At 35.8% G+C, this 24524-nt stretch overlaps 1 protein-coding gene across 6 annotated transcripts; it reads left to right on the forward strand.

Annotated features, from left to right (window-relative positions):
- On the forward strand, positions 1-24524 carry LOC18440714 (uncharacterized). Of its 6 annotated transcripts, none has more exons than XR_966894.3 (16): positions 1-183; positions 700-827; positions 1521-1592; positions 1687-1800; positions 12135-12203; positions 12283-12339; positions 13976-14029; positions 14115-14177; positions 14356-14418; positions 17841-18005; positions 18135-18290; positions 19619-19699; positions 19806-19867; positions 19977-20134; positions 20292-20455; positions 21722-22149. XR_966894.3 is itself a non-coding variant. In XM_011627443.3 (15 exons), exons 1-14 carry the CDS (start codon positions 27-29, stop codon positions 20050-20052), a joined length of 1317 nt encoding a protein of 438 aa, XP_011625745.1. In that variant the 5' UTR covers positions 1-26; the 3' UTR covers positions 20053-20064; positions 23974-24524. The 6 variants fall into 6 exon arrangements, 2 of the variants coding, with proteins under 2 accessions (XP_011625745.1, XP_006850915.1); XR_966895.3 differs by having other exon boundaries at positions 19977-20064; XR_002282003.2 differs by lacking the exons at positions 20292-20455; positions 21722-22149 and adding an exon at positions 23974-24524.

Raw genomic sequence — 24524 nt, forward strand, 5'->3', positions numbered from 1 at the left:
GAACGAGTGGTCTGGTTTTCGAAGCCATGGCGTCCACGACTCTCGTGGCTTGGCTGCTTCTTTTCGTAAGCGTCTTCGCTGTCCGCACAGTTGCAGATGCAGGGGCCGAAGACCAGTTTTCCGCCATTGAAGCTTCTCTGAGGAACGAATTGAAGCAATTGCAGTCTAAAGTTTCGATCCTAGGTATTCCTCTCCGTCTGTGATTTAGAATCCTCCAATATTGTGTTTTTGTGAGGGAACTGAAGTAGGAGGAGGATTAGGGTCAGGGTTTTTGTTTGCTTTGAGGTTTTTGGAAGTCCTGCTGCGTACTGGTTTTGTATCTGGTGTTTCGGAATTCTCCTGCTTGTATGTGTGGGATTTTCGTGAAGGGTGCATGGGGTGAAATGAATTAGGTTCAGGGTTTATGATTCAGGGATCTTTGATTCTTTACTTTGAAGTTGAGAGTTGAAGCTGGCGGGGGGATTGTCTAGATCTCTTGGGATGGATAGATATATGCCAAATCTAATGGTTAATAGCCTATCCCATTTCTAGTTTGTGGTCTAATGATTAGAACTTAGTGGTGGGTGTTACAGAAGGATTCAGTCTAGGGTTTATATTGAATTGGTTTTTTTTTCCTAAAGGAGTAATCTTGGTCAGGGTTTGGTGTTTCTGTCCTGATCTGTAACTAATGTTTTTTCATTTTTTGTGGTTATTTGGAAGAATCTAATATTAAGGAGAAGATTCGAGAATTGGAAAGAAAAGATGAGCGCATTGCTCAGATGGAGAAGCTTGTTCAAGAGAAGTCAGAGGGCATTTCATCCCTGCAAAATGAGATTGATTCTCTTCAGGTTCAACTATGAGCACTTTTTGAGAAACTTTAGCCTTGAGTAAATGTTGATAACAACTGTATATTGGCTTTCTAGTGAACATTGAGATGAGGAGTTTTAACTTGTTATGTTGATTACAGTTTCATTTCTAATATAGCTTATTAAATATTCTGAATTATATGAAGTTTTTATGAATGTGCTTATACTATTGTTGTGGGATATTTATGTCTTCTGAGTATTTTCGTTGCTTTTATATTGAAGTCCAATATCCTGTTATTGGCTTAGATCGACCATTGCCAAACATGTGACTTTATTGGAGTTGAAGGTGGTTGGGGTGGTTTTCTTCATTCTAATTCCCAGTGTTAGAAACTCGAACTCAGTCGCTGACTCGGACAAGACCAAATCTGAGCCATTTTATCCAAGCTTTTCAATTTTGGGGAAATTCCAGTTTTTTGATTGTACTCTTACTTTCTATGTCAGCAATGAAATATGAACTCGAGACAAGTGCCATAAAAACCGACTTTCTATTTTCGTACTGACTCTGGTTTATTCAAGTATGAAATTGAAAAATATGGCCCAATGCTAAGTTCTTCATAATATAACTTGTTCACATACCAACCAAGTTGTCTGTGGAGTTCATGGCCGCTGTAATCTCACTGAAACACCCCCATTTTAGCACGCTACTTGATTATGATATTATTTGTCATGCTGCAGAAAAGGGGGACTGTGGATGCAGAGGAACAGGTTGCAAAGGCTCATGCACGCATTAAGGAATTGGAGCTACAGGTTGGGGAATCAGCTTAAAGATTGCTTTCGTTAAGATATTTCGTTGAGATACCTTCTAATCAATGCATTCTTATATTGCTTATTGTTTTGGCAGGTGAATACGCATAAGAAAGAAATTGAAATGCAGAGTAAAATACGCAATGCTCTAGATATGCGAGCAAATGAGTCTGAGAACCGAATGAAGGAATTGAATTCAAGTCTGGAAAAAGTGAGCAATCTGGAGTAATATGTCAATATTTTTATTATGGATAATTTGGTATCTCGATTTTGGTTCCTTGATCTTTATGTTGTTATTCCAGTGTCCAGGTCATACACTTCTTGAAGAACTTGTTTTCTTTCCTGGAAAATATTTTTATCTGTATGAGTCATATGCCCGCATCCATATTTGTAGTTTCAGCGAAGTAAATATTATCATAATGATCTGGTTTGCTGCATGTGAATTCATGTTGTTTTTTGAAAAAACTGCATGTCACATGCTTCCATGAACTGGGTCTGCCTTGATAGTTGATGGTTGGATTAAACATGTACATGGTACCGTGAATAAAGAATTTAGGCTCTCAATGAGTGTATGTGAGGTCTGGTAAGATGGGAAGGGTGCGGAGGCTGCATGGGTGTATGGTTTGCCCTTGAATTGAGGTACATAACTTTTGACCAAGCAAGAGACATTCAATGGAAAAATAATAGATAAAGAGTGTTAAAGAAAAGAGAAATCCAGAATAGCACCAAATACAGCTAGAGAAAATAATGTTATTTATGAAAAGGGGGTAAACACGGTGGCTGATTTTCTGGCGAATGCAGGTGCAAGTAGGGAGTTATTTGGCTGGATATAGATCTGTTTTGTGGAAGCAGGTATGAGAAATGAGATGGCTTTAGATTGCAGGACTAGTGTAGAGTTTTCTTGAGGCCTGTTGATTGGTGACGCAAGATCACACCGAACACATACATCTAGATAAATTCAGCTCCTGTGTAATTGATTATGAAGTGCACGGAGAGGAGGGCAATGGGTATTCTGGTGTTCACACCTTAGAAGGGACAAGTGCTATCTGGAGATTGAGGATATAAAGTGCTCATGTTCTACATGGCTTTTGAAGTCAGACTTTAGAGAATGCAATTCCTTTTGGATGGAGATCCTGATGGGTGAGTGTGGAACTGTGGAAGAACGTCCATTGGAGTGCTTGGGGGATTGGCAGGGGGTTTACTGAAGCTTTTCAAACTTCATGTGTGGAGCACGTTATCGAGAAGTGGAGCTTGTGCTCTTATATCTTGGAATCCATCTGGATATATATATATATATATATATATATATATATATATATATATATATATATATATATATATATATATATATATATTTTTTTTTTTTTTATCAAGGCTTAGGATGAAGTCTTTGCCTATCAAAATACCAAAACTTCGTATAGTTGGTATATGCAGTTTGAAATAACTGAACTCATGGAATTCCCTAACTGGTTAAAAAGTTGGTTCCTGTTATAGGGATCATGCAGCCAGATACTTCCTCATGCAGATATCACAGAGAAAATTCTCTGACTACAATAAACATTGTTTAAAAAGAGACTATCATTTATACTTCATGGCCTTATATCAGGTCCTTTGGATACTAAAATGGACATATCAATTCTCCGAAGATGATATGGACCGGTGGGATTATATCCCGCAATTATGTCGACAAATATCAGTAAAATGGTGGGACAGTTACAAAAATAACTACCTGGACCCAGAGAAAATTTATATAAAGATAATACCATCATTTTCGCCTAGTTTAAACATGGATATAACATAATACGTCACAATAATGCAATAAAAGAATCCCAAATTATAAAAAACAGAGCTTAAAAGAAAGCCGCTTTTAGCACTAGAAGAAGATGTGGATATACAGACCACACCAACAAAAGAAGAAGAAGAAATTGAAGATTATAGTCCACTCAATGGTGATGACTGTGCAGGGATAAATTTTTCCCTGATGAATTAAAAGAAAAATTAATGGGGACGGCACGACTTTAAATTCACCCAGGACACATGTCCCTAAAGCTAGTAGCGAAAGATAAGAGCATTATTACTACTTACAAATTTTCAGCCAAAAGAAGAGCATTATTGCTACCGACAAAACTGTTTACTGTAGGGAATCTTGCTTTTCTCAAAAGGTGTCAGGTTCACTGTAGGGAATCTTGTTTTTTCCCAAAAAGATGTCGGTGCAGACTTAAAACATTTTGAAGTCCGATTCCTTCCCCTATATAAGAGAAGCAGAGAAGAAGAGGAAGGCATCTGAAAACAGGCGGAGAGTTTTCTTGAGTGCTTGGTTCGTTTGAGTGTTTGTTTGTAAGAGTTTGTCTGAGTGTTTGTTTTGAGTTCGTCTGAGTGCTTGTTTTGAGGCTGTTTGAGTGCTTGGCTTGAGCAGAAGTAAACCATACCCTGTTGGCACGTCAAGCTTACCCTATCTGTATCATGCCTACCATGTAAGCTTCTTATTGTTTAGTTTAAGATATTTGTTGCTATTGTTAATGTTATGTTATTATGTTTAATTCTTCTGTTTTGATACCAGAACAACGGAATGATAGCAGAATTAAGATCATCAGATATATAACAATGAGACTAAATATTAATAGTCACAAAACATCTTTCATTAAATAACAACAACAACAAATATCTAAAACATAATAACATGACACCTTTAATTAAATAACAATAGCAACAAATATCTTAAACTAAACAATAACAAGCTTACATGGTAGGCTTGATACAGATAGGGTACGCTTGATGCACCAACGGGGTATGGTTTACTTCTGCTCAAACCAAGCACCCAGACAGCCTCAAAACAAGCACTCAAACGAACTCAAAACAAACACTCAGACAAACTTTTACAAACAAACACTCAAACAAACCAAGCACTCGAGAAAACTCTTGGCCTGTGTTCATATGCCTTCCTCTTCTTCTCAGCTTCTCTTATATAAAGGAAGGAGTCGGACTTCAAAATGTTTTAAGTCCGCATCGACATCTTTTTGGGAAAAAACAAGATTTCCTACAGTGAAACTGTCACCTTTTGGGAAAAGCAAGATTCCCTACAGTAAACAATTTTGTCAGTAGCAATAATGCTCTTCTTTTTGCTGAAAATTTGTCAGTAGTAATAATGCTCTTATCTTTCGCTGCTAGCTTTAGAGACACGTGTCTTGGGTGAATTTGGAGTCGTACCGTCCCTATTAATTTTTCTTTTAATTCATCGGGGAAAAATTTATTGCTGCATAGTTATCACCATTGAGTGGACTGTAATCTTCGATTTCTTCTTGTTCTTCTTTTGTTGGTGGGTCTGTATATCTACATCTTCTTCTAGTGCTAAAAGCAGCTTTCTTTTAAGCTTTGCTTTTGATAATTTGGGATTCTTTTGTTGCATCATTGTGACGTATTCTGTTATATCCATGTTTGAACTTGGCGAGGAGGATGGTATTATCTTCATATAAATTTTCTCTGGGTCCCGGGAGTTATTTTTGTAACTGTCTCACCATTTTACTAATATTTATCGGCGTAATTGTGGGATATAATCCCATCGGTCCATATCATCTTCGAAGAGTTGATATATCCATTTTAGTAATCCAAGGGGCCTGATATAAGGCCATAAAGTATAAATAATAGTCTCTTTTTAGACAATGTTTATTGTAAGAGAATTTTCTCTGTGATATCTGCATTTATTGGGGAAGTATCTGGCTGTATGATCCCTATAACAGGAACCAACTTTTTAACCAGTTAGGAAATTCCATTAGTTCAGTTATTTTAAATTGTACATACCAACTATGCGAAGTTTTGGTATTTTGGTAGGCAAAGACTTCATCCCAAGCCTTTGATATATTTGAAATAATGGTAGGATTTAATTTTAAATCCTCGAGTATTTAACATCGTTGATTTTAAAGGATCTAATCCCCAATCTCTATAGGAGATGATTTTATGAATTTGGAGTTTTGAGTATGCAATCTCTGTGTCATTATTTCTATAGTGTTGTACTATTGTCACAGATCATGTTTCCATGAGTATGACTTCATACCATTTTCTGCATTTTTCTCCCATATTGGGTTGAAGGTGATTTCGTAAATATATTGCTGTTATTTCAGTAGGGTCTTTTCCCCTGTGATCATTCTCAACAATTGTGATCATTCTCAACAATTATGAGTGGTATATATGTTGTTCCCAGAAACGGAGTTCTATTAGTGTTTAAAGGGGATTGTCGGGAAGATATATCAATCTTTTGCTTTCTTATTAAAGCTCTTGGAGTTGATGGTGAAGCTAGGCCTTTTCTTGAGTTGAGAACTATATTTGTTGGATGACTATGCGGAGCCAGGCTTTTACCCGGGTTGAGAACTATATCCATCGGATGATTTTGCATTTTCTTGTCCTCCTTGTAAAAATTCTTGGGTCAAAAAGTTTGGGAGATGGTTATTTTTACCATTAATGTGTTCAATTGTAAATTCGAACAATGAAAGGAAACCTTGCCATCGGGCAAAAATTTGTTTTGAGACTAGATTTTGTCTTTTTCAAGAAAATCTTTGGCTGCCTTACAATCAGTACGAATAAGAAAATTTTGGTTTAGTAAGTCACTCTGGAATTTAGTCACTCAATGAACGATAGCCAATATTTCTTTTTTAATCGTGGAATAGTTCTGTTGGGCAGGATTCCAGGTTTTGGAAGTAAAACGCACGAATTGTTCTTGCTCCTGAAAGTTTTGTTTGAGTATGCCACCTAGTCCTTGTTCCGAATCGTCAGTTTCAACAATTTTAAACGCTGTAGGATTAGATAATGCTAAGCAAGGCAGTTCTTTGGCTTTCAATTTTAATTATCTGACTGCCATGGTATGCTCGTTAGTCCAATCAAGAAGGTTCTTTTTTAACCTTTGAAACAAAGGCTTAGCGTCTAAAGCAAGTTTTTTATAAAAATCAGCGATATAATTCAGGCAACCGAGAAATCGTTGAAGTTCGGTTTTGTCTTTAATAATATCTGAGAATTTTGATGCAAATTCAATCGCCCTATCAATAGGAATTATTCTCCCTTGATAAATATTATGTCCAAGAAACCTTATTTTTGTTTTAAACAGATTTATCTTTTTTGCTGATGCAGCTACAATATTTTTAACAGCTTTAAAAAATGTGTTTAGATGTTTCCAGTGTTGATCTATAGTTTCAGAATAGATAAGAATATCATCAATATATACAATCATAAATTTGGTATAAGGATTATATATGTCATTCATGATGTTTTAAAATTCAGAAGAAGCATTTTTTAAACCAAAAGGCATAACATTCCATTCATAACGTCCGAAGGGGACATTGAAGGTGGTTTTATATCTGTCCTTTTTTATTATTTGTATTTGCCAATATCTAGATTTTAAATCAAAGTTTGAGAATATGTAGGCATTAACCAATCTGTCTAAGAGGTCTCTTTTGTTTGGAATGGGATATCGAATCCATCTTAAAACCTTATTTAAATGTTTGTAGTTTATAACTAGACTAGGGGCTCCTCTATCTATTTCAGAAGCCTTTTCAACATAAAAAGGTGAACAGCTCCAGGGTGAGGAACTTTTTCTGATAAGCTCTTTATCTAGCAAATCTTGTATTTCAGTTTTGAAAATTTCAAGGAGCCTACTATTCATTTGAATAGGCCTAGCTTTTGTAGGAATTTTTTGCTCATCAAACCCTGGTTCGTAAGGAATTTCAACAATATGTTGTTTCCTATTTCAGAAGGCGTTAGGGACATCAGAGCATATTTCTTTTTCGAGAATACTTTTGAAAACTACTAAGTTTACTTTGTATTTGAGGAGATAGTATTTTTTCCCCAATGGTTTTATATTTGATTTCTTCTTTAAGATGAAAAAGGAATTTTTCCTTGGTAGAGATTTTATCTCTGATATTATTTATTTCATGAACTCTGGGTTTATCTATGAAGGTAAACTTTACCTCTTTTCCCTCAATGTTAGCCTCAATACCAGTATTATCAATTTTTATTGGGTAAAACATATTTAGAAAAGGAGTTCCAAGAATAACCGGTTGACTTAATCCTTTAACCATGATAAAAAGAAATTTGAAGCAAGCGCCGTTATTGCAAACAGTCGCATCAGAAGCTTGTAGTTTATTATCATCTTACTTCCATCAGTGGTATTTAGAATCTGTGTGGTTTTAATAAAATATTTTGTTGGGACTAAGCCCTCATTTATACAGTTTAAATTAGCTCTTGAATCAATAAGGGCCGTGGTTTGGAAAGTATATTCTTTTTGGACAACAATTTTGACGATAGTAAACCATCTTTGAGTTATGACTTTGTCCAACAGATTAATATATTCACAGTTTTGAATTTTCTCTTAACACATTACATTTGGTCGAGTTTTCAGGGACATTAATTTTATCAATCAGTTCTATGATAAGATTTCATTCTTTTGTCAAAGTATTTATGTTTAAACCATTCATATCAATGATGCTTTTTAAAAAATTACATTGGCAATTATCTTCAGGAGCATTCTCGGAGTCTGAATCAGAGTCCGAGCTAGTGAAGATCAAATTCTCATCATTAATTTCTCCAATTAATATTTCATTATCAGAGTTGGAAGATTCATCTGAGTCATCTTTTTTTATTAATAGAATATCAAATAATTGTTTTTTGATATCTAGGTCTATTTTGAGTGCATTAATTTTCTTTTTAACTTTCTGCTTTTATTTTTGTAATGACCCACCTTTCCGCAGTTGTAGCAAACTGGTATCTTTGTTTTTCCCCTCTGTTTGAAAGAGTGATCTTGTAAATTTTTTTTGGGAAAAGTATTTTTCTTTTCATGTGAATGTCTAGATTTTGATTTTCGCAAATTTTTGTATTTGTCTTTGTAAGTAGGTTTAGAAGTGGGTAAAGTATTATACCCAAATTGTTCACAAAAATCTCCTAGTTCGTTTTTCCCTGTCATTCTCTGTTTTTCTAGTTGTATTCGCAGTTTTAGGTCAGTACATAAGGCAAGTCCTTCAGCGCAGATTTCCGCTGAAAGTTCATCAAGGGTAATAAAGGGAATAGGGAATAATTCCATCAGGTTTATTTTTAAGTCTTGTTTTGACTTTTTCGGCAAAAAGATGGGGAAGTTCTGCTATAAATTTTTCTTTCCAGTGATTAGCCTTACTATCTTCCCTAGATAATAATCTGGAATAAAAAACGTCTTTATACTATTTAAAGTGAGAGAGAGTTGGACAATGTAAATTTGAAAGTAGGTCTCAGATCTAGCAGATAAGAGACCCGTACTTCCCACGAAGTGAAGTGTGATTGTATTAGATTAGTGTATTTACTGCATCTCCTTCATCAACTATATTTTTTTGGACCTGTCTAGGCCTGATTTTAGTTTTAATAATCCATTGCTTAGTAGCATTTAAGATTTGCTTTTTTGCAGCTTCATCCATATGAAAGTCCCACCATCCTCTAATCCATCATGTAAAACCGCATATGATAGCTTTGGCAATTTCATGATCTTTATTTCTACTTGCTTTGCAAGCGGTGACATACATTGTTATGCGTTTCATAAGGTCAAGAATGTGATTTTCAGACATGCCATCTATATTCCAATTTACAATTGATCTTCTTGAATAGGACACAAAACTAGCAATAAGGTCTTCTTCTATTTGAAGATCTACAGGAGTAGGTCTAGGATAATACATTATAGTTGGAGCAACAGGCCTAGTTTTTCTCCCATAATCTATTCTGCTAATATCTAAGCTCTCGGTTTTAAAAGCTTTTTCTATTTCAGATATGTTTTGACTTGTATAATTTGGATCTTCTTTGAAGAACTTGCAGTTCACCGATTGCTGATTTTGCCTTATCATCAATATTCAATTTTGCAAGTCTTTTGACTAGCTCATCTACCAATTCTCTATTATCTTCTTTCTTCTTGATCCCTTGCAGGTGGAATTTTTCTGTTTCTATACTTGGTGGTGGTTTGAATAAAACTGCTTCCTTATCCTTTGCTTGCTTTTTCTCTAGTCGTGGAGGTTTCAAGTTATTTAACACATTTTCAATTCTTGTGGTTTGTTGTCCTATTGTTTGTAGGAAGAGATTTGTGTAATTATTATGTTCTATAAGTGTGGTATTCCATCAAGTTTGGCCATTTGGTTTTCTGACTCTTTAGGTCCCAACTTAAAAGGTGAAGCTTTTATTTCATGTTTTTCTCCTTTTAACGGTAAACCTAATTCCGGGGGATGGATAGATTCTATTTTTTCACCTTTGATTGTATGAAAGAGCCATATTTATTTTAAATTCGGGAAGTTTGATCCTTTCTTTTTGAAGGATGTATTTAAGTCATTTAAAGAATTTTACATTTCTTCTGCCTTGTATCATAAATTTATTAAATTTTATACGAAAAGCATTTCTTAATTCTTCTTTAAATTCTTGAAAAAACCATTCTCTTATTTGTTTATTTTTGTCTAAGAGGAAATCTTCGTGAATCCTTTTTTTATCAATGATAAATTCGTCTATTTTTTGGATTGTTAATATTTCGAAATCAAATTCAGATAGGGTTGGCTCTTCAAGTTGAGTTTGGGAAGAACTGGGAGTGTCAATCTTATATATTGGATGTTGGACTTGATTTGGAGCCATTCTAAATCCTTCAAGAACTATTTTCTCATTATGGGCTTTGTCATAAACAGATTGAGGAATAGCGGAGGTTGAGGTTCTAGGTGGATTTCTAAGAAGTGTATTTGAAATACTGAGCCTAGTCCTTCTAGAAGATGGGAATTGTATATCTATCTCTCCATTTGGATATTCAATTATCTGTTCAGGTTCTCTATTTTCAGGGATCTTGATCTGGGTCTCAGACTGGAGAGACCATTTTTCTGGTAATTTAACTTGTTTCCAGGATACAGACTTTGGTATGACTAAATTAGATTTATCCATATTAGTTTGAAAGAAAATAGTTTGTCCCTTAGTATCCATTTGCTTAGCATTAGGGCACAGAGTGTTCATCACTTCATAACAGATCCTATAAACAAAAGCTAAATTTTGAGATTCAGGGTCCATATCAGAACCTTGAGTTTTAAGGTTTAGGGTTAGAACTTTTAATAGATTAGGATCCGATAAGGCTACAAAAAAATTTGGAAAGCAGTTAAAATAGATAGATCCATTGCAAAGGGTTGACTCGACAATTCCTAATAAAGAATAGGTAATCTTCTATATTTGTAATAGATAATCTTCTATATTTGTTATCCCTTAAGCAAAGCAAAACAGAGTTATTTAACCCTGTCCTAGTTAGGGGTTTAACGGCTATTTGGACAAGACCAATATGTAGGTAGTTGAAGTCTTTCTTTTTATGTTCTTCAACCATCCTGGATGATAGGAGTTGGAAATGATCCTGAGTTTCCGTGATAGAAATAGTTTTTTCAATTGTTTTAATTGAGAAATTACTTCTAAATTCAAAAGTCCCTTTTTTATAAACATCTGTTGTATGAACTTTTGGGATGTTCTAATTTTGGATTTGTTTTTCAATATTATCGATAATAACTTCTTCTTTATTATTAACACGTAGTGTACTAGTAGAAGCAGTTCTATTCGATAATGTTCTGAATATGTATATATCTATACACACACACACACACACACACACACTGTGATTCATCAAGCTGAGTGATATGCAAACTTCGGCTTTTTTGACTGTAGAGGGAGTAAAAAACATGACTATTAATTGGTGGACTTGGAGTAGCATTTTGGAGTCAACGAATAGTCATTTTCTGTAGATTTGGTGTCTCATAGCGAATATGTATATTAAACTGCCTTTTGGTATCATGTATTTGTGAGGAGGAGTCTCACACAACATCATTCAATGGGCTTCGTCGGTGAGCACCTATCCGTGGAACCTTGCCTATGTGTTCGAAGAAATAGCCCACCTGTGCGCGGGGATTTCCGTCTCTTGGAACCATGTGTGGTGAGAGAGTAACTCTCTAGCGGATAAATTGGCTAAAGAGGGAGCCGTTGGCCCTGGACCCTAGAGGTTGGGGGCCCATTGGCTCTCTTACCTGATGGGAGCTTTTTGCCATAGTTCTGGCTGTATCTATCCACTTGTTTACCCCTGTTTAGGGGATACTGCTTGTATTTATAATTTACAGTAATACAATGTTAACATTCTCAAAAGAAGGTATCATGCATTTGTGGGAAAATTATATTTATTGTTTGTATGGTATGTGGATTTTGGATTCACATGTCCTAGATCATGTATTAAATGCAAAAACACTGGCGCACAGTATGTCCATCATGGATTCACATGAGCTGTTATACTCCCTTGGTGCCAAAATTGTTTAAGATCTTAGAAGAACACATGCTAGTGTCTTATCAATGATGGACGAACCGGATTAATTCTGATATCTTTCACCTCTTGTTCGTTGTCTTTTAGTCCTATGTTGGATTTAATAGCTTTACATGGTTTCCATGTGTTCCAAGTCTAACATAACTGATTAAAGAGGATGCTCTGTGCTTCTGATTGTATTCTTTGAGGTTGAAGTAACTTTCTCTATTTTCCATCTTTTCCCAATGCAGCTACAAGAAATTACTCAAGAGCAAAAAGCCCGAGTTCGTAAAGCAGAACAAGCACTTAAAGCGGCAGAGGTGTGTCTCCATCTTCCCAGAGTATGTTTAATTTGCTCCTTCGTTTGCACTCCCCATACTAAATAACATTTTATCTTAGGAAAACCTGTTGAAGGCTCGACTGGAAGCAAAATCTAAGGCCAAAAAGTTGACGGAGGTAGGAATATGGTTTGTCATCATACTAGCTTCCTGGTGCACTGCTGCTTCTTAGAGAGGTTCTTCATATTGTGTTAACATCTGATTGGCAAAAGGTGCCTGATGTTTGCTGATGAATGATCTTTTCATATGCTCTCTATGGTAAATTTAAAACTTGCTGGTTCATTTAGTAGTTCTGTCTTCTAGGACATGATAATCAGCGCCATATGGATGTGGCACTTCTGTGGATATAAATATAAGAGTGTAGAGGCATTCTGGGCTGAAGCAAACCAAGGAAGAAAACATTCAACATGGACACTCTCTCCAAAAAAATGATATTTCAAAATAATAAGGAAGTAAATTAATTTAGTTTAATATGATTTTTCTTTCCCCTGGGGCACCCGCTTGCGGTTTGCTTATTGTACTCACATTCTTTAATTCAAGGTTAATTCTCTCAAAAAAACAAAAGTATATTTGAAATGTCCTTTTCAAATTACATGTAAATTGGACGTGAGCCAGGCAGATATGGTTGGCATGTGTAACTCTGAGCAATTAACAATTGAATAAATAGCGGTGTCCTGGAGCCTTGCTTAATGAGGTCCTGGACTTTATATGCAATGTGTTCTCTCTTACCATCGGTCGCCTTGTACAGTTAATTACATTGAGCTCGATTAATAGGGTCGTCAAGTATTTGTTCTCTTGTTATTGATTGTGATGTCCGGTTTGTGCAAGGGAGGGCAATGATTCAAACCTTTGTCATTCATGAAAAGAAAGGTAGTGTGCCAAAATAAATAAATAACTTTGCATTTATGATTTGTTGGACTAGCCGATCCCAAATAATTGGGATAAGGCTTGGATGGTGATGATGATTTGTTGGACTTTGACTATGGTTTATTTCGGACATCTCGACATCTTGATATTAGTGGTTGGTTGTTCCACTGCAAATCCATGCCCTTCTGGTATGAACATCTTCATATATAGTGCTGTGATGGGTTTATGGAGTATCTGATTCTGCTCAGGTGAATGCAAGAGCTCTACTAATACAAAAATGTCATTATGACATTTTCGAAGGGCTTGGATGGTGGATGACGACTTGATGAACATGATATTATGGGTGATGTGAGCAATAGTGTACCGGTGGAGGATAGTAGGTTTACTAGTAAGAGGTTTCAGATAACTTGTTGATAGTTTCCATTCATTGTGTAATCAGAGTTATCAATTGATGCTTGTTGATTCACAAGTACGAGAGCAAATAGAGGCCACCATTTTTTTAGGGACCAATCTTCCACCCCTTGATTCCTCTTCCATATATATATATATTATATCCCATTTGCGGGCCAGATACCTCCAATCTCTACCGTAGGTGCGAAAAAGAGCAAAAAGAAAAAGGGACATGACCTCCCACGGTATTGAGCTCGAAAAATGTTTTGACACCTTGCCATCTGCTCTTCTCTCCGTGTTAATGTTGTAATTGATTGCACAACAGAGAAGTGCTAGTTGACATCATTTAGTGGTATTGAATCATGTACTCATCATGAAGTGTTTTTAAAGTTTTTGCCAGATGCCCTTTGCTTTATAAGATCATTATATGATATATAACCTAAATTGAACTCCGTAACTTCTATTGATGGTCAATATTCTTTCGGTTTCTTGGTTAGGTCCATGGTGCCTGGCTACCACCTTGGCTTGCTGTCCATTTTGTTAAAGTTCAGGTAATGTATCAAAACATTTGGAATCAATATCGCTGGAGCCCTTTGGTGGTTTAGTTTCTTCACTGAATTTAACTTCTTAGAGCAGTCCTTTGCAGTGTCAAACTGGCATGAGCATGTGAAACCTATATTGGACATTGCTGTTGGGAAGGTAATAGCTAGTTCTACATCTACTAAGCATTAAGCTGGGCTTTATGGATTGTATGTTAGTTTGTGTATCTTTGCTGTCGTAGTTTCTTCTGCCATTTTATGTTATGTATTTCAGTAGATTTTGTGATTATTTTCACTCCTTTTATTGGTTCCTTTCCATTCTATTTACAATGTTTCAGGCTTCAGAAACATCTGCAAAAGCCCAGGCGTTGATAAAGCCGCACGTGGAAAGAATTAACTCGGTAAGTTTCTATTGAAGACCTTTCTTGCTATTGGACTTTTGGACTCCTGTAGTGTCCACATGTTTTCCATTTGTATTTATCACTTATGGGTAGTTTGGCTGTCAAATAAATAAAGATCACATTACTCAAAAAAATGCAAGCTTTTCTACTCTTACAAAGTTGATTGGGTTTCAATATCTCTCTCCACCGCATTGAAAATGTCCTAAGCTTTTATTGAGCCTATCTCTAAAACCATAGTAAAAGCACTTTACGAATTCCCAAATAGAAGATTTGGATTCCTATTTTGTTTTTACTTTCTTCCCTAGAGCATCCACCCTTGTTGCCTACGTCTCTTGTACTCATCTTTTTACTCAATTTAAGGTTAACATTATCACAAAAAAAAAAAAAAAAAATCCCACAAAGAAGAAAGAAAGGGGCAAAAATAAAAAAGAGCACCACTTTTCAATCACATTAAGAGATGGCCATGGATGAGCGCAGAGAGATAGACCTACCCAATAATTTCTCTTTATATGCACGTCCTGCAAAATCAGGATCTCGAACCCTTCTCAAGGCATGGATTCGTACGGTGAACTCCGTATTCCCTCAGCCCATCTTTGTTTCGGGAACACCAATTCTCACTCTAATCTCTTGCTGGATTTGCCCCATGGCTCTGGTATTGGGCTTTCTGGTTCTATTATGGTCTTTTCCCTTCATTCTTCTTCTTCATCAAAGTTCTAGTGTCATGGCTGCCACACATGTGACCAAATCAACATGCAGCACTTTGGTTAAGTGTGAAGTTGTAGTTTGTACTTTCTGTTCAATTTAGGGTTTCTTTGCCTTATTTGCTCTTGGGTGAGATTGAATGCGGTTGGGTTCTTATATTGAAGAACCTCATAAAAGGGATAGTTGTGATGAAGGTTGTCTCAAATGATGCTGTTAAAGATAATGGTGGAGGAGGGCTTGGGGTAAAGGAGGGAGGGAGCATGTTGCGTATTGGGCCCTCGTGGGTTTCAGAGAAGGCTAAGTTTCTCATCTGGGCAAATTCAAGTCTGAATTGAATTTTTTATATGGGATTTCTGTTCCTTAGTAGTGAAGTTTTTTAAATTTCAATCTTTAAAACTTAGTGTTGTCTGAACTGCTCCCTCCCTCCCTCCTGCTTATCACTGTATTTTTGGATTATGAACCAAAAATGTGCTGGTTTTGGATACATCCAAACTAGCACTTTGCTCAAATTGATGGTAAAAAACTTTATTGTCAATAACTATGAATTGCTGGAATTCTGGAAGAGTTTTCAGTCCTGTTGTATGGTATTGATATTTTTCTGTAAATGGTGCATTTAGTGGGTATCGCCTTTGTTGTATCTTGCATTTTTGACCTTCGAATTCAGCTGCCCTAAGTAAACCTTAGCTTTGAACTTTTTATCTATTTTTGATAAGTGGGTTCTATATTTGAAAACCATGATAGCAGATATGGATAACTCCTAGTTAACAATGTTTAGCAATGGTTAGCAATCTGTCATATAACTCTATTTATCTGCCTCCAAGTTTTATATTCTCCTGACAATCATGACAATACAGGTCATGGACTATAAAAATATTTGTGCTTAGTATGAAAACTGCAAATTCCTGACTTGTTTATGATTAGGTATAGAAAAGCTGCCTTAACGAAATGGAAATGGTTAAAAGCTGCCTTAACGAAATGAAAATGGTTTTCTTTTTATCCATAATGGAAAATTGTTTTATTGGTATATCCTTTGAAGCTAAAGTTAATATTCCAGGGTGGCATGCCCAACTTTTTTTAATTATGTTTTGGATTAAGTATTTTAAGTAATTACCTAAGAATATACGAAGATTGATGTTCTGCATGCTTGTTGATGGATTTTTGGTAAAAATGTGACCTTAACGGATGCCCATGCAATACCTCAAGGCAATGCAGCATCCCATTGTGGCCCAGGTATTCACATGCGTTTACGTGGGCAGCCACTTTGAACCTCGTGTTGGAACGTATTGGTGTTGAAACCTGAAGATATTGCTGCGACTTCTTATGCCCTTAAGGCTAAAACCATGGTCGTACCTAATATTTGTATATATGTGTTAGGGAAGTAGTTAGGTGGGTGGCAAGTAATGTAGGCATGTATGTATATGTGTCACATAGAAGAGCACTGCTCGGGAGCCTGAGTATTCGCACAAGCCCATTCATATGAAATTGGGAGGGAAGAACCCCCTTATTTTTTTTTCAGATTAGTAACAAAGTTGTATTAATGTTGAGAAGTTGTACAATATAATTGGTATGACACAATACATCACCAAAAATACGAAAATAGGTTAACTACAAAATGGATACAAAAATGTGTGATAATTAGTAACAGGGGTTGGATTAAGGCTATACAAAATTGGGGAGTTATTTAATCCGTAACATGTGCATGCGTGTGAGAGGAAGGGGTTTGGGGAGGTGGGGGGGAGGCTGGGGGAGCTGACATTGTCTAATATTCATGGAGCTAATTTGATTTTTATGTTCCGTGGGAGGCCAATTGGTGGCTGATAAGACTGCTTACTTGGATAGAAAGAGAGATGGGTTTAGGTTATGATATTATATACCTCAATAATTCTTTACTTGTCACAATCATGATTTATATATGTTATAAACGAGTGCAGAAATGTCATATTTATCCATTACTTGAATGCATGCGTTCTTGCATGAGAATTCAATATTAGAAAACTTACTTCTGGTCGGACAAGTTGGCCATCAGAGGTCAGGAAAGGTTGGTATTGTGTAGAAAGAGAACTGAACGCGTCATTGTTGAAGAGTTTACATATACTTGCTTGTTGGTTGGTGAAATTTGTGGATATATGACATTTAACGTAATCATGATCCATGTTTGCTGTCCCTTGTACTCCTTCAAGGAGCATCTTTCTGGCGATAGCTGTCGAGGACAATAATATAAACTATGGACTGCATCACCACCTTGGCCGCCCGCAAGCCGGTCATACTGGTTCAAGACCAGGTAAAGGAGGAGGGTTGTTAGATAGGACAGCCAGCGTAAAAGTTTACCAAATCTTGAACCTATGTTATGTGCTCATACAGGGGTGTTCCCTGTAAGCAACGCGTTGGTGACATAGGATCGTATTGAGGGTATGGCGCTTGGAGCAAAATGGCGAAATAGGATTCCTGTCGCCGACCCTAAATAGTTGGGATAAGGCTCGGATGATGATAATGATGATGATAATTGTATTGCTGAATATGTGCCATAGAAATTACATGGGAAATAAGTAGCTCAGATTAATGCTTGACTTGCATTTTGTATTGTGTGATTTACATCTTTGTTTCTTTTCTTGGATGCTTAATGTTTCTTATTTGAAGCTAATTGGAAACTTTTTGCACGTTCTTGGATATACCACTAATAGTTTCATCACTAATTGTTGTATTTGTTGTTCTGCCCAAAGAAATTGGTGCCTTATTTGAACGAGCAATGGCTGGCATTTACAACATTTGCTGGACCCTATGTGCAATTAGCTACTACGAAGACTATTAAGCTATATGAGGAATCAAAGAGTACCATTAGACCACATATTCTAAAGGCACAAGAAATGGCAGATCCCTACTTGCAGGTATACACATCAAGAATGCCTGGAGCAATTTTGGTTTCCAATATTCCATTCAGAAATTTCTTTATGCATTCAGTTACTTGTTTATTACACTGTTGTCTGCTACTTATGTGGTGTTCCATGTGGTCACAGGAAGCTAAGAAGTTCTCTAAGCCATATATTGATCAGGTTGCTGTTGTTACAAAGCCTCATGTCGAGAAATTACAGGTTGCTATGAAACCTTATACTAAAAAAGCAGTTCATGCTTATGGGAAATTCCTTAAGACTGCAACCGTGTACCATCATCAGGTAAGAGTCCTTATGGTTCTTTTGATTCTACAAAATGGAAGTGTGTTACAATCTCGAGGGCTATGGAAACCATACTCCTGGAGCCTGTCGCTCTCTCTCTCTCTTGTGTAAACAATGGCCTGTGATTGTCGTCGTAAAAGATGATTCAATGGGTCCGAGGACATGATTCAACCTGAGGGTGCCCCTCTCTCCATGACTTTAATGTGCTGCATGCATTAATGGGCACGAGGACTATGATTCTTCAGTACTTTCCCTAAGACCCTATTCTTTTAACTAACATGGTAAAAACATAAGGAAAGCTTTCTATGTTCCCCCTACAACATAGAAGTTCTATCCTCCCCTTTATCCACACGTCTATTTTTGAATGGAGGGCTAAGATTGCCCCAATGTCACGCCTTTACACTATTTTTTTTTTAGTTTTTTTTTTCTATAAACTGTTTTGACACGAAATTTTAGACGTTCATTCCTCTATTAAACTTGCACTAACGAAAAATATAAAAAAAATATTTTCAATAAAATAAAATGACCAAAATCCCTTAAAAGTTTCAAGGGGTATTTTGGTTATTATCTTTTATGGAAAAATTACTGTTAATATTTTTTATAGGTGTGTCCCAATGAGAAGATGGGATGTACCAAATTTCATATTCAGAAAAGTTGTATTAAAAAAACTAAAAATAAAATACTCTGAGACGTCGGATCTAAGATCAAACGGTGAGTGTCTCTCTTGATAAAAAATGGACGACTGGATGGTAGGGAGAGGATAGAACTTCTATGTTGGAGGGGGAACATAGAAAGCTTTCCCATAACATAAATGGAGGTTTACATAGTACACATTCCCTGAAACTGAGGTGTTAAAAAATAACTCACATCTCGAACACCTGCATGCAGCCTCAAACCCTCCTAATACTGTGTTTAGCCCCTTCTGTCCTTTATTCAAACGAGGTAAAAAATTTTCTTGTATGACTTCCTTTTCTTGCCCCCAAATTCCTCCCATTTCCCTAGACACAGATGACGGGTACTTTTTTCTCTTTCGCCCTCTTAAACGCTCCCTCGAGCCGCCTCCTCTCCTTCCAATCTCTGCCCCTCCTTTCTGTCTCTGCATACCTCCCATCAATTCGCTTACTTCCTCGAAAACTGTTTTGGGGAAATCTTGGAAAACCTGTGCACAATTCTCAATGCGGTCTTTGGTAACATGTACCGGAGAATTTCTTGTTTACATGGACAAAGAATAATCAAAAAAGAAAAAGAAAATTTGAATGTGGATGGAGAATTCAGAAGCACTTTGGAATGAGTTAATCTCATGGACTTCTTTAATGTTGCTTTTGCAGGCCCAATCTAACATCGAAAAGATGTTGAAGCAACACGAGTTAACAAAAGCATTGGCAACGAAAGAACTAGTGTGGTTTTTGGTGTGTTTATTTCTTCTCTCTTAGGTTTCATCCTCTCTCTCTCTCTCTCTCTCTCTCTCTCTCAGTGTGCAGGGGTAGGTTAACAGTATTCTATCTTTGGATGCAGGCTTCTGCTTTATTGGCACTACCCGTTTTTGCTCTATATAGCTTGTTTTCATCAATTTTTGGGTAAGCTAACAAACGTGAATTTTTTTTTTCTTCTCTCTTTGTTTTAGTGAATGCACATTAAGTTTCTTGAGATAATCATCTTGGGTTCCATTTGTTTGCATATTTGCAGTAAGAAGGTGAGGAAACCCACTAGAAGTGGAAATCATGCCCATCGAAGGCTGAAACGCAGGCATGCTGACAAGTAGAGAATTTCTGGGGTTTGTGGTTTTAGTGCATTCAGATCATTTACTTGGTTTGGTTGCTATACTGCATGTCATAATTAATAGGGTAAATGTGATTCTATACTTATCTAGGAGATAATTATGAAATTTTCCAATTGTGCTAATCAATTATCAATGTTTACGATTGTAGCAAGCTTTAGCTAAATAAGTTTAGGCAAAATGTTTCTCAATTATCTCATAGTTGGTATGGTGATTTGGTGTAGAGGATTGTCACATCTTGAAAATATCAATCGGGAGGAAATCTTATGTGGACCTTTTGTTCTCTGAACTAACAAAATCATAATGCGCCTGGGACAGCCTGCCTTATTTTTATTTCACCAAAACATGTACATCAACCAAGTATCACCCTTTGGTGGACATTGATTAGGTATAGTCGGTTTTAGGATTTATTTGTTTCCTTAGTATTCTTTCGTCATGGGGGATTTATTTGTTTCCTTTGTATTCTTTCGTCAAGGGAGAAATGGAACGCCTTGCATGAGTGTTTTTGACCTTTATTAGTTGGGTCGATGACCGAACCTTGTCTTTACTATGAGTTTGCAAAAAGTAGTTCTGGAAGAGATTATCTCAAAATGGGAACAAGCAGTCCAAGACTGAACCTTGTCTTTACTATGAATTTGCGAAAAAACGTTCTGGAAGAGATTTATCTCAAAATGGGAATAAGTAGTACAATTCAAAACTTTGACCAAAGCTTGGGTTCAAACTTTTGATTTTTTAGAAGATGTATTTATGTCTTTTTTTTTTAAACATGAATATGATGTATTATAAGATGTATTTATATCGAGAACAAAAAATATTATTTTCAAAAACAATCTAGCAGTTCCAGTCTCCCCAGGTTTAGTTCTCTTTCGAATTTAAATGTTGGATATTACCTACCCACTACAACCCACTCATAGTTTATACAAGGTGTCAACTTTATATTGTAGAAATAAGGTGCACCTCTTAAAACAGATTGTTCTTGCACTGCAAAACCTTCGAAGTGAGATATGAAAAAAATTGATTTCAAGTCTTGAAAATAGTGTATTTTCTCAAAAAAAAAAAAAAAAAGTCCTAAATAGTGCATCTTGAAGCACATTATCTGGACCATCACAAAAATTTTCCAGCACCAAAATTACTACCTTTAACTTTGTTCTGTGACTTTTGCTCAAGCTGGATTTTACTGAAATTTGATGGTTACTTTGTGAATACTTCTGTCATGTGTTAATTTCTGGCCTGTGTAACGTTGACATATGTTTCTGGTTTTTTGCGTGTCTTAGACACACCAGGGGCATGACACCTTTGTCTCACATAGAAACTTTTCAACCCTTTTTGTCCCCCCTAAAATCTCAACATAAAGGTACTAAAGCCCCGTAAATTCCCCCTTTCTGGTGTAAGGACTTCTCATGTTCGAAATACCAATTTTGAGATTTGCATTTCTTACTCCATCTCAAATCCGTGTGTATGTAACATTGGTTACTATGACTTAGGTTTTATTGCTACTTCACACTAAACCAAACATACATGTGTTTTCAAATCAAAGACTTTACTTATTTGTTATGTTTTTTAAAAAATAGTTACTCTCTTTGGAGGGTTTAAACTAGATTATAGCAAGTCAAATTGTTAAAAGTATAAAGAAAATAAGGACTGTTCCATGCAGGTCTTGTGCCGTTGTGTTTAGGAGTTGTGACCATTACAGAAAAGGAAGTGAAGAGTCAGATGTGGGTTTGAAGCTTTATGTGCATTGCAGGAGGCCCATGTATACAGTCATTTAATTTATGATTGTAGATTTTAGATGGCTTTTTCCTGGTCTTTTGTGATTATTCAGGTCAAGCTTTTTCCGACTGTTTTCCTCTACTTTCCCTTAATTGAATTCGTCTTAATGATAGTTTTTCTTGCCTTATGGAGTTCTTCTCTGTTCAAGAATGAACTCTTGTGCTTTGTAATACATTCTGATGTAGTGTTGTACTTTGGTCTCTGTGAGCTATTCAGTCCTTGTTTTCATGTCTTCTTTACCTGAAACATTATGCACATTTTGTTATTATAGATTTTGACAGTTTAATTTCAGAGCTGCCCTGTTTAAAAGCCTCTCGTCTTTGTTTCTTTCAAGTTTCTAACTGAATATGAGAAATGTTTGGGGAAGTCTCTTACTGATTGGTTAATGGTGAGAAATGTAATGGGCTGAGGAATTCATTTGGGTAAGAGACATAGGGGATTTTTTTCCATTTGAACTTTGGGGATCTATCGTATATTAGTATTTAAAAAAAAAAGAAAAGAAAATGTAATATAAGTTCTACAAGACTTAGATCTTGCCCTGATGCATTTCTTGTTGTATATTGGGAATTTAGTTTTTCTAACGTCCGTTAATATTTTTAGGGTCCTAAAAATATGCGTAGCTTGATATATACCAGAGGGAGCAAATTGGACCAGCATATCTTTTTGTATTTATGATTCTCGGTCAACTTGGAAGCTTCTGTATAGTATGCATTTCATTTATATTTAGAAGAAAAGTTTACCTATCAACCACATCGTACTTTTGAATATTAGAAATATTCTATTTATAAATCATGTTATTTATACATTGGATAAGGGAATCGATGATCTTGCAACTTGTGAAAAATGCAAACCAATAATTGGAAGGAAATAAAATTATCACAGTATTTCTGAATTTTGTGGGGATATTTAGGTCAATTTATGAATTTTTATTTTTTATTTGATATAAATTTTAGTTCAATCTAATAGACAATAAAATTACAATATCAAAAGTGGGCCATGATTTGAATAATGGGGATTCTAATTTAAGAGACTAATATTATGTGGAGTGTAGGGGACTTGATGACAATTATCTTGTTGGCTTTATAGGATCTTATTTTTAGTTATCTAATAATAGTGAGGTTTATATGAGGTGCCCATCTTGCAAGGTGCGTTATGAGAGCATTTTAAAATTTTATCAGTAGACGGAGGTGTGGGGACTTTCGACCCCACAATCGCTTGGAAATCTATATGTAACTCCAATTATGAAAATTTATTTTTGTAAAAAATAGGGCAAATCAGCATATTCATGAGCAATAGGAAATTTTGAAAACCAAATAATTTATAACACGATGAGCAATGTTTAGGACCCAAAATTCTTTTTTGTCTCTATGAGGTTAAAATAATCAATCGGAAGGGTTTTTTTTTTGTTTTAACACGATTCGCAATTTTTAAGATCCGAAATTCTTTTATGCAACTATGCCGTCAAAATGATCAAAAATGTTTTTTTGGTAGCTCCGGAATATTTTTTTGTGAGATTTTGAAAGTGTATTTTTTTTTTTTATAATATAAGTTTGCGACTTGTACAAACTCTTTCCTTATGAAGTGAACATTATAGAAGAAATGTTTATAGGAATGTGTATATAAGTTGGCAATGACAAACTTAATTGAAATGAGGTTGCATTAATGTAAATTTGTATTGAACATGCCAGATTGATATTGTCATAAAAGTCGCAGTTTATTAAAAATTGTGTCTAATTTATATATCTGACTAGAATGCTCCATAAAATGCCACAGCCTTGCTTTTCAAGTATCGTTGTTACCTTATATATAAATTGAACTCAGATGGAATTAGCTAAGTAGAAAGAGCAGGATAGCACGAAAATAAATATGCACAAAATTTAGGAAAAGTTAGAATATGCAATAAGAATCGCTTTTTTTCTTTTGTTCATAGTTTTTGTTTATTTTTGTGTAGTTCAGTGGGGAGGGGTAATAAGAATGAATTCAAGGCATTACGTCGTGATTTTTTTTTTTTCATGGTTAAGTTGAGGTGGAACCACAATCCCTGAGCTAATAAAAAAAAAAAGGGTTGAATGAGAAAATTATGAGCTTTTATGTTGAAGTTTCCTGGTACCTAATATGTGAAAATTTGACTCCCAGGTTTTACATCACAGCGGCAGTGGCGGTGCTGACGACATTGAAAATTGTTAAAGCATTTTCTTTGGCAGTTCAGTTCAGTAGTAGGATTTGGACTTGAGTTCTAAGTATCAATACTTTAACCGGTTTGGGTTTTGAGTCTCATTTTTACTGCTTCTGCAAAACTTGTCGAATTCAGTAGCTTATCTTTGCATGAGAAAAGACAGAGAATGTGATTATTGTAAGATTGGCTAATTTCAAAGGCCTATCCGTCATGGTTGGGGTTTTCTCGGGTATCAAGTTCCGGTACCCATCCATCCTCCGATCAGATAGATAGGCAGGCACGGCAATCATTTGCTTCTATTTCAAACCATCCCAGCCGCTCGAAAGCTTCTCGGATCCTCCCGCCGAATGACCCTAGTTTTCCATGTCTTTGGTTCTTCCATATTCGTGAGTCAAATGTGCACCATCTAGACACGTATAAAGATAATAGTTTTCTTGGCATTTATGTAAAGTTGCCCTTCTGTTCTGTGCACTATCTAGACATGTATAAAGATAATAGTTTTCTTGGCATT

The sequence above is a fragment of the Amborella trichopoda genome, chromosome 1 (genome assembly GCF_054954075.1).
Source record: "Amborella trichopoda isolate Santa Cruz 75 chromosome 1, AtrichopodaSantaCruz75HAP2 v2.0, whole genome shotgun sequence".
Taxonomy (NCBI): Eukaryota; Viridiplantae; Streptophyta; class Magnoliopsida; order Amborellales; family Amborellaceae; genus Amborella; species Amborella trichopoda.

Excerpts from the sequence above, each read along its gene's own strand:
- LOC18440714 (XM_011627443.3), top strand. The coding sequence starts at position 27 with ATGGCGTCCACGACTCTCGTGGCTTGGCTGCTTCTTTTCGTAAGCGTC. Across the intron at positions 12,204-12,282 it reads AAGCACTTAAAGCGGCAGAG|GAAAACCTGTTGAAGGCTCG; the intron begins GTGTGTCTCCAT and ends ATTTTATCTTAG. Across the intron at positions 14,030-14,114 it reads TCCATTTTGTTAAAGTTCAG|TCCTTTGCAGTGTCAAACTG; the intron begins GTAATGTATCAA and ends TTCTTAGAGCAG.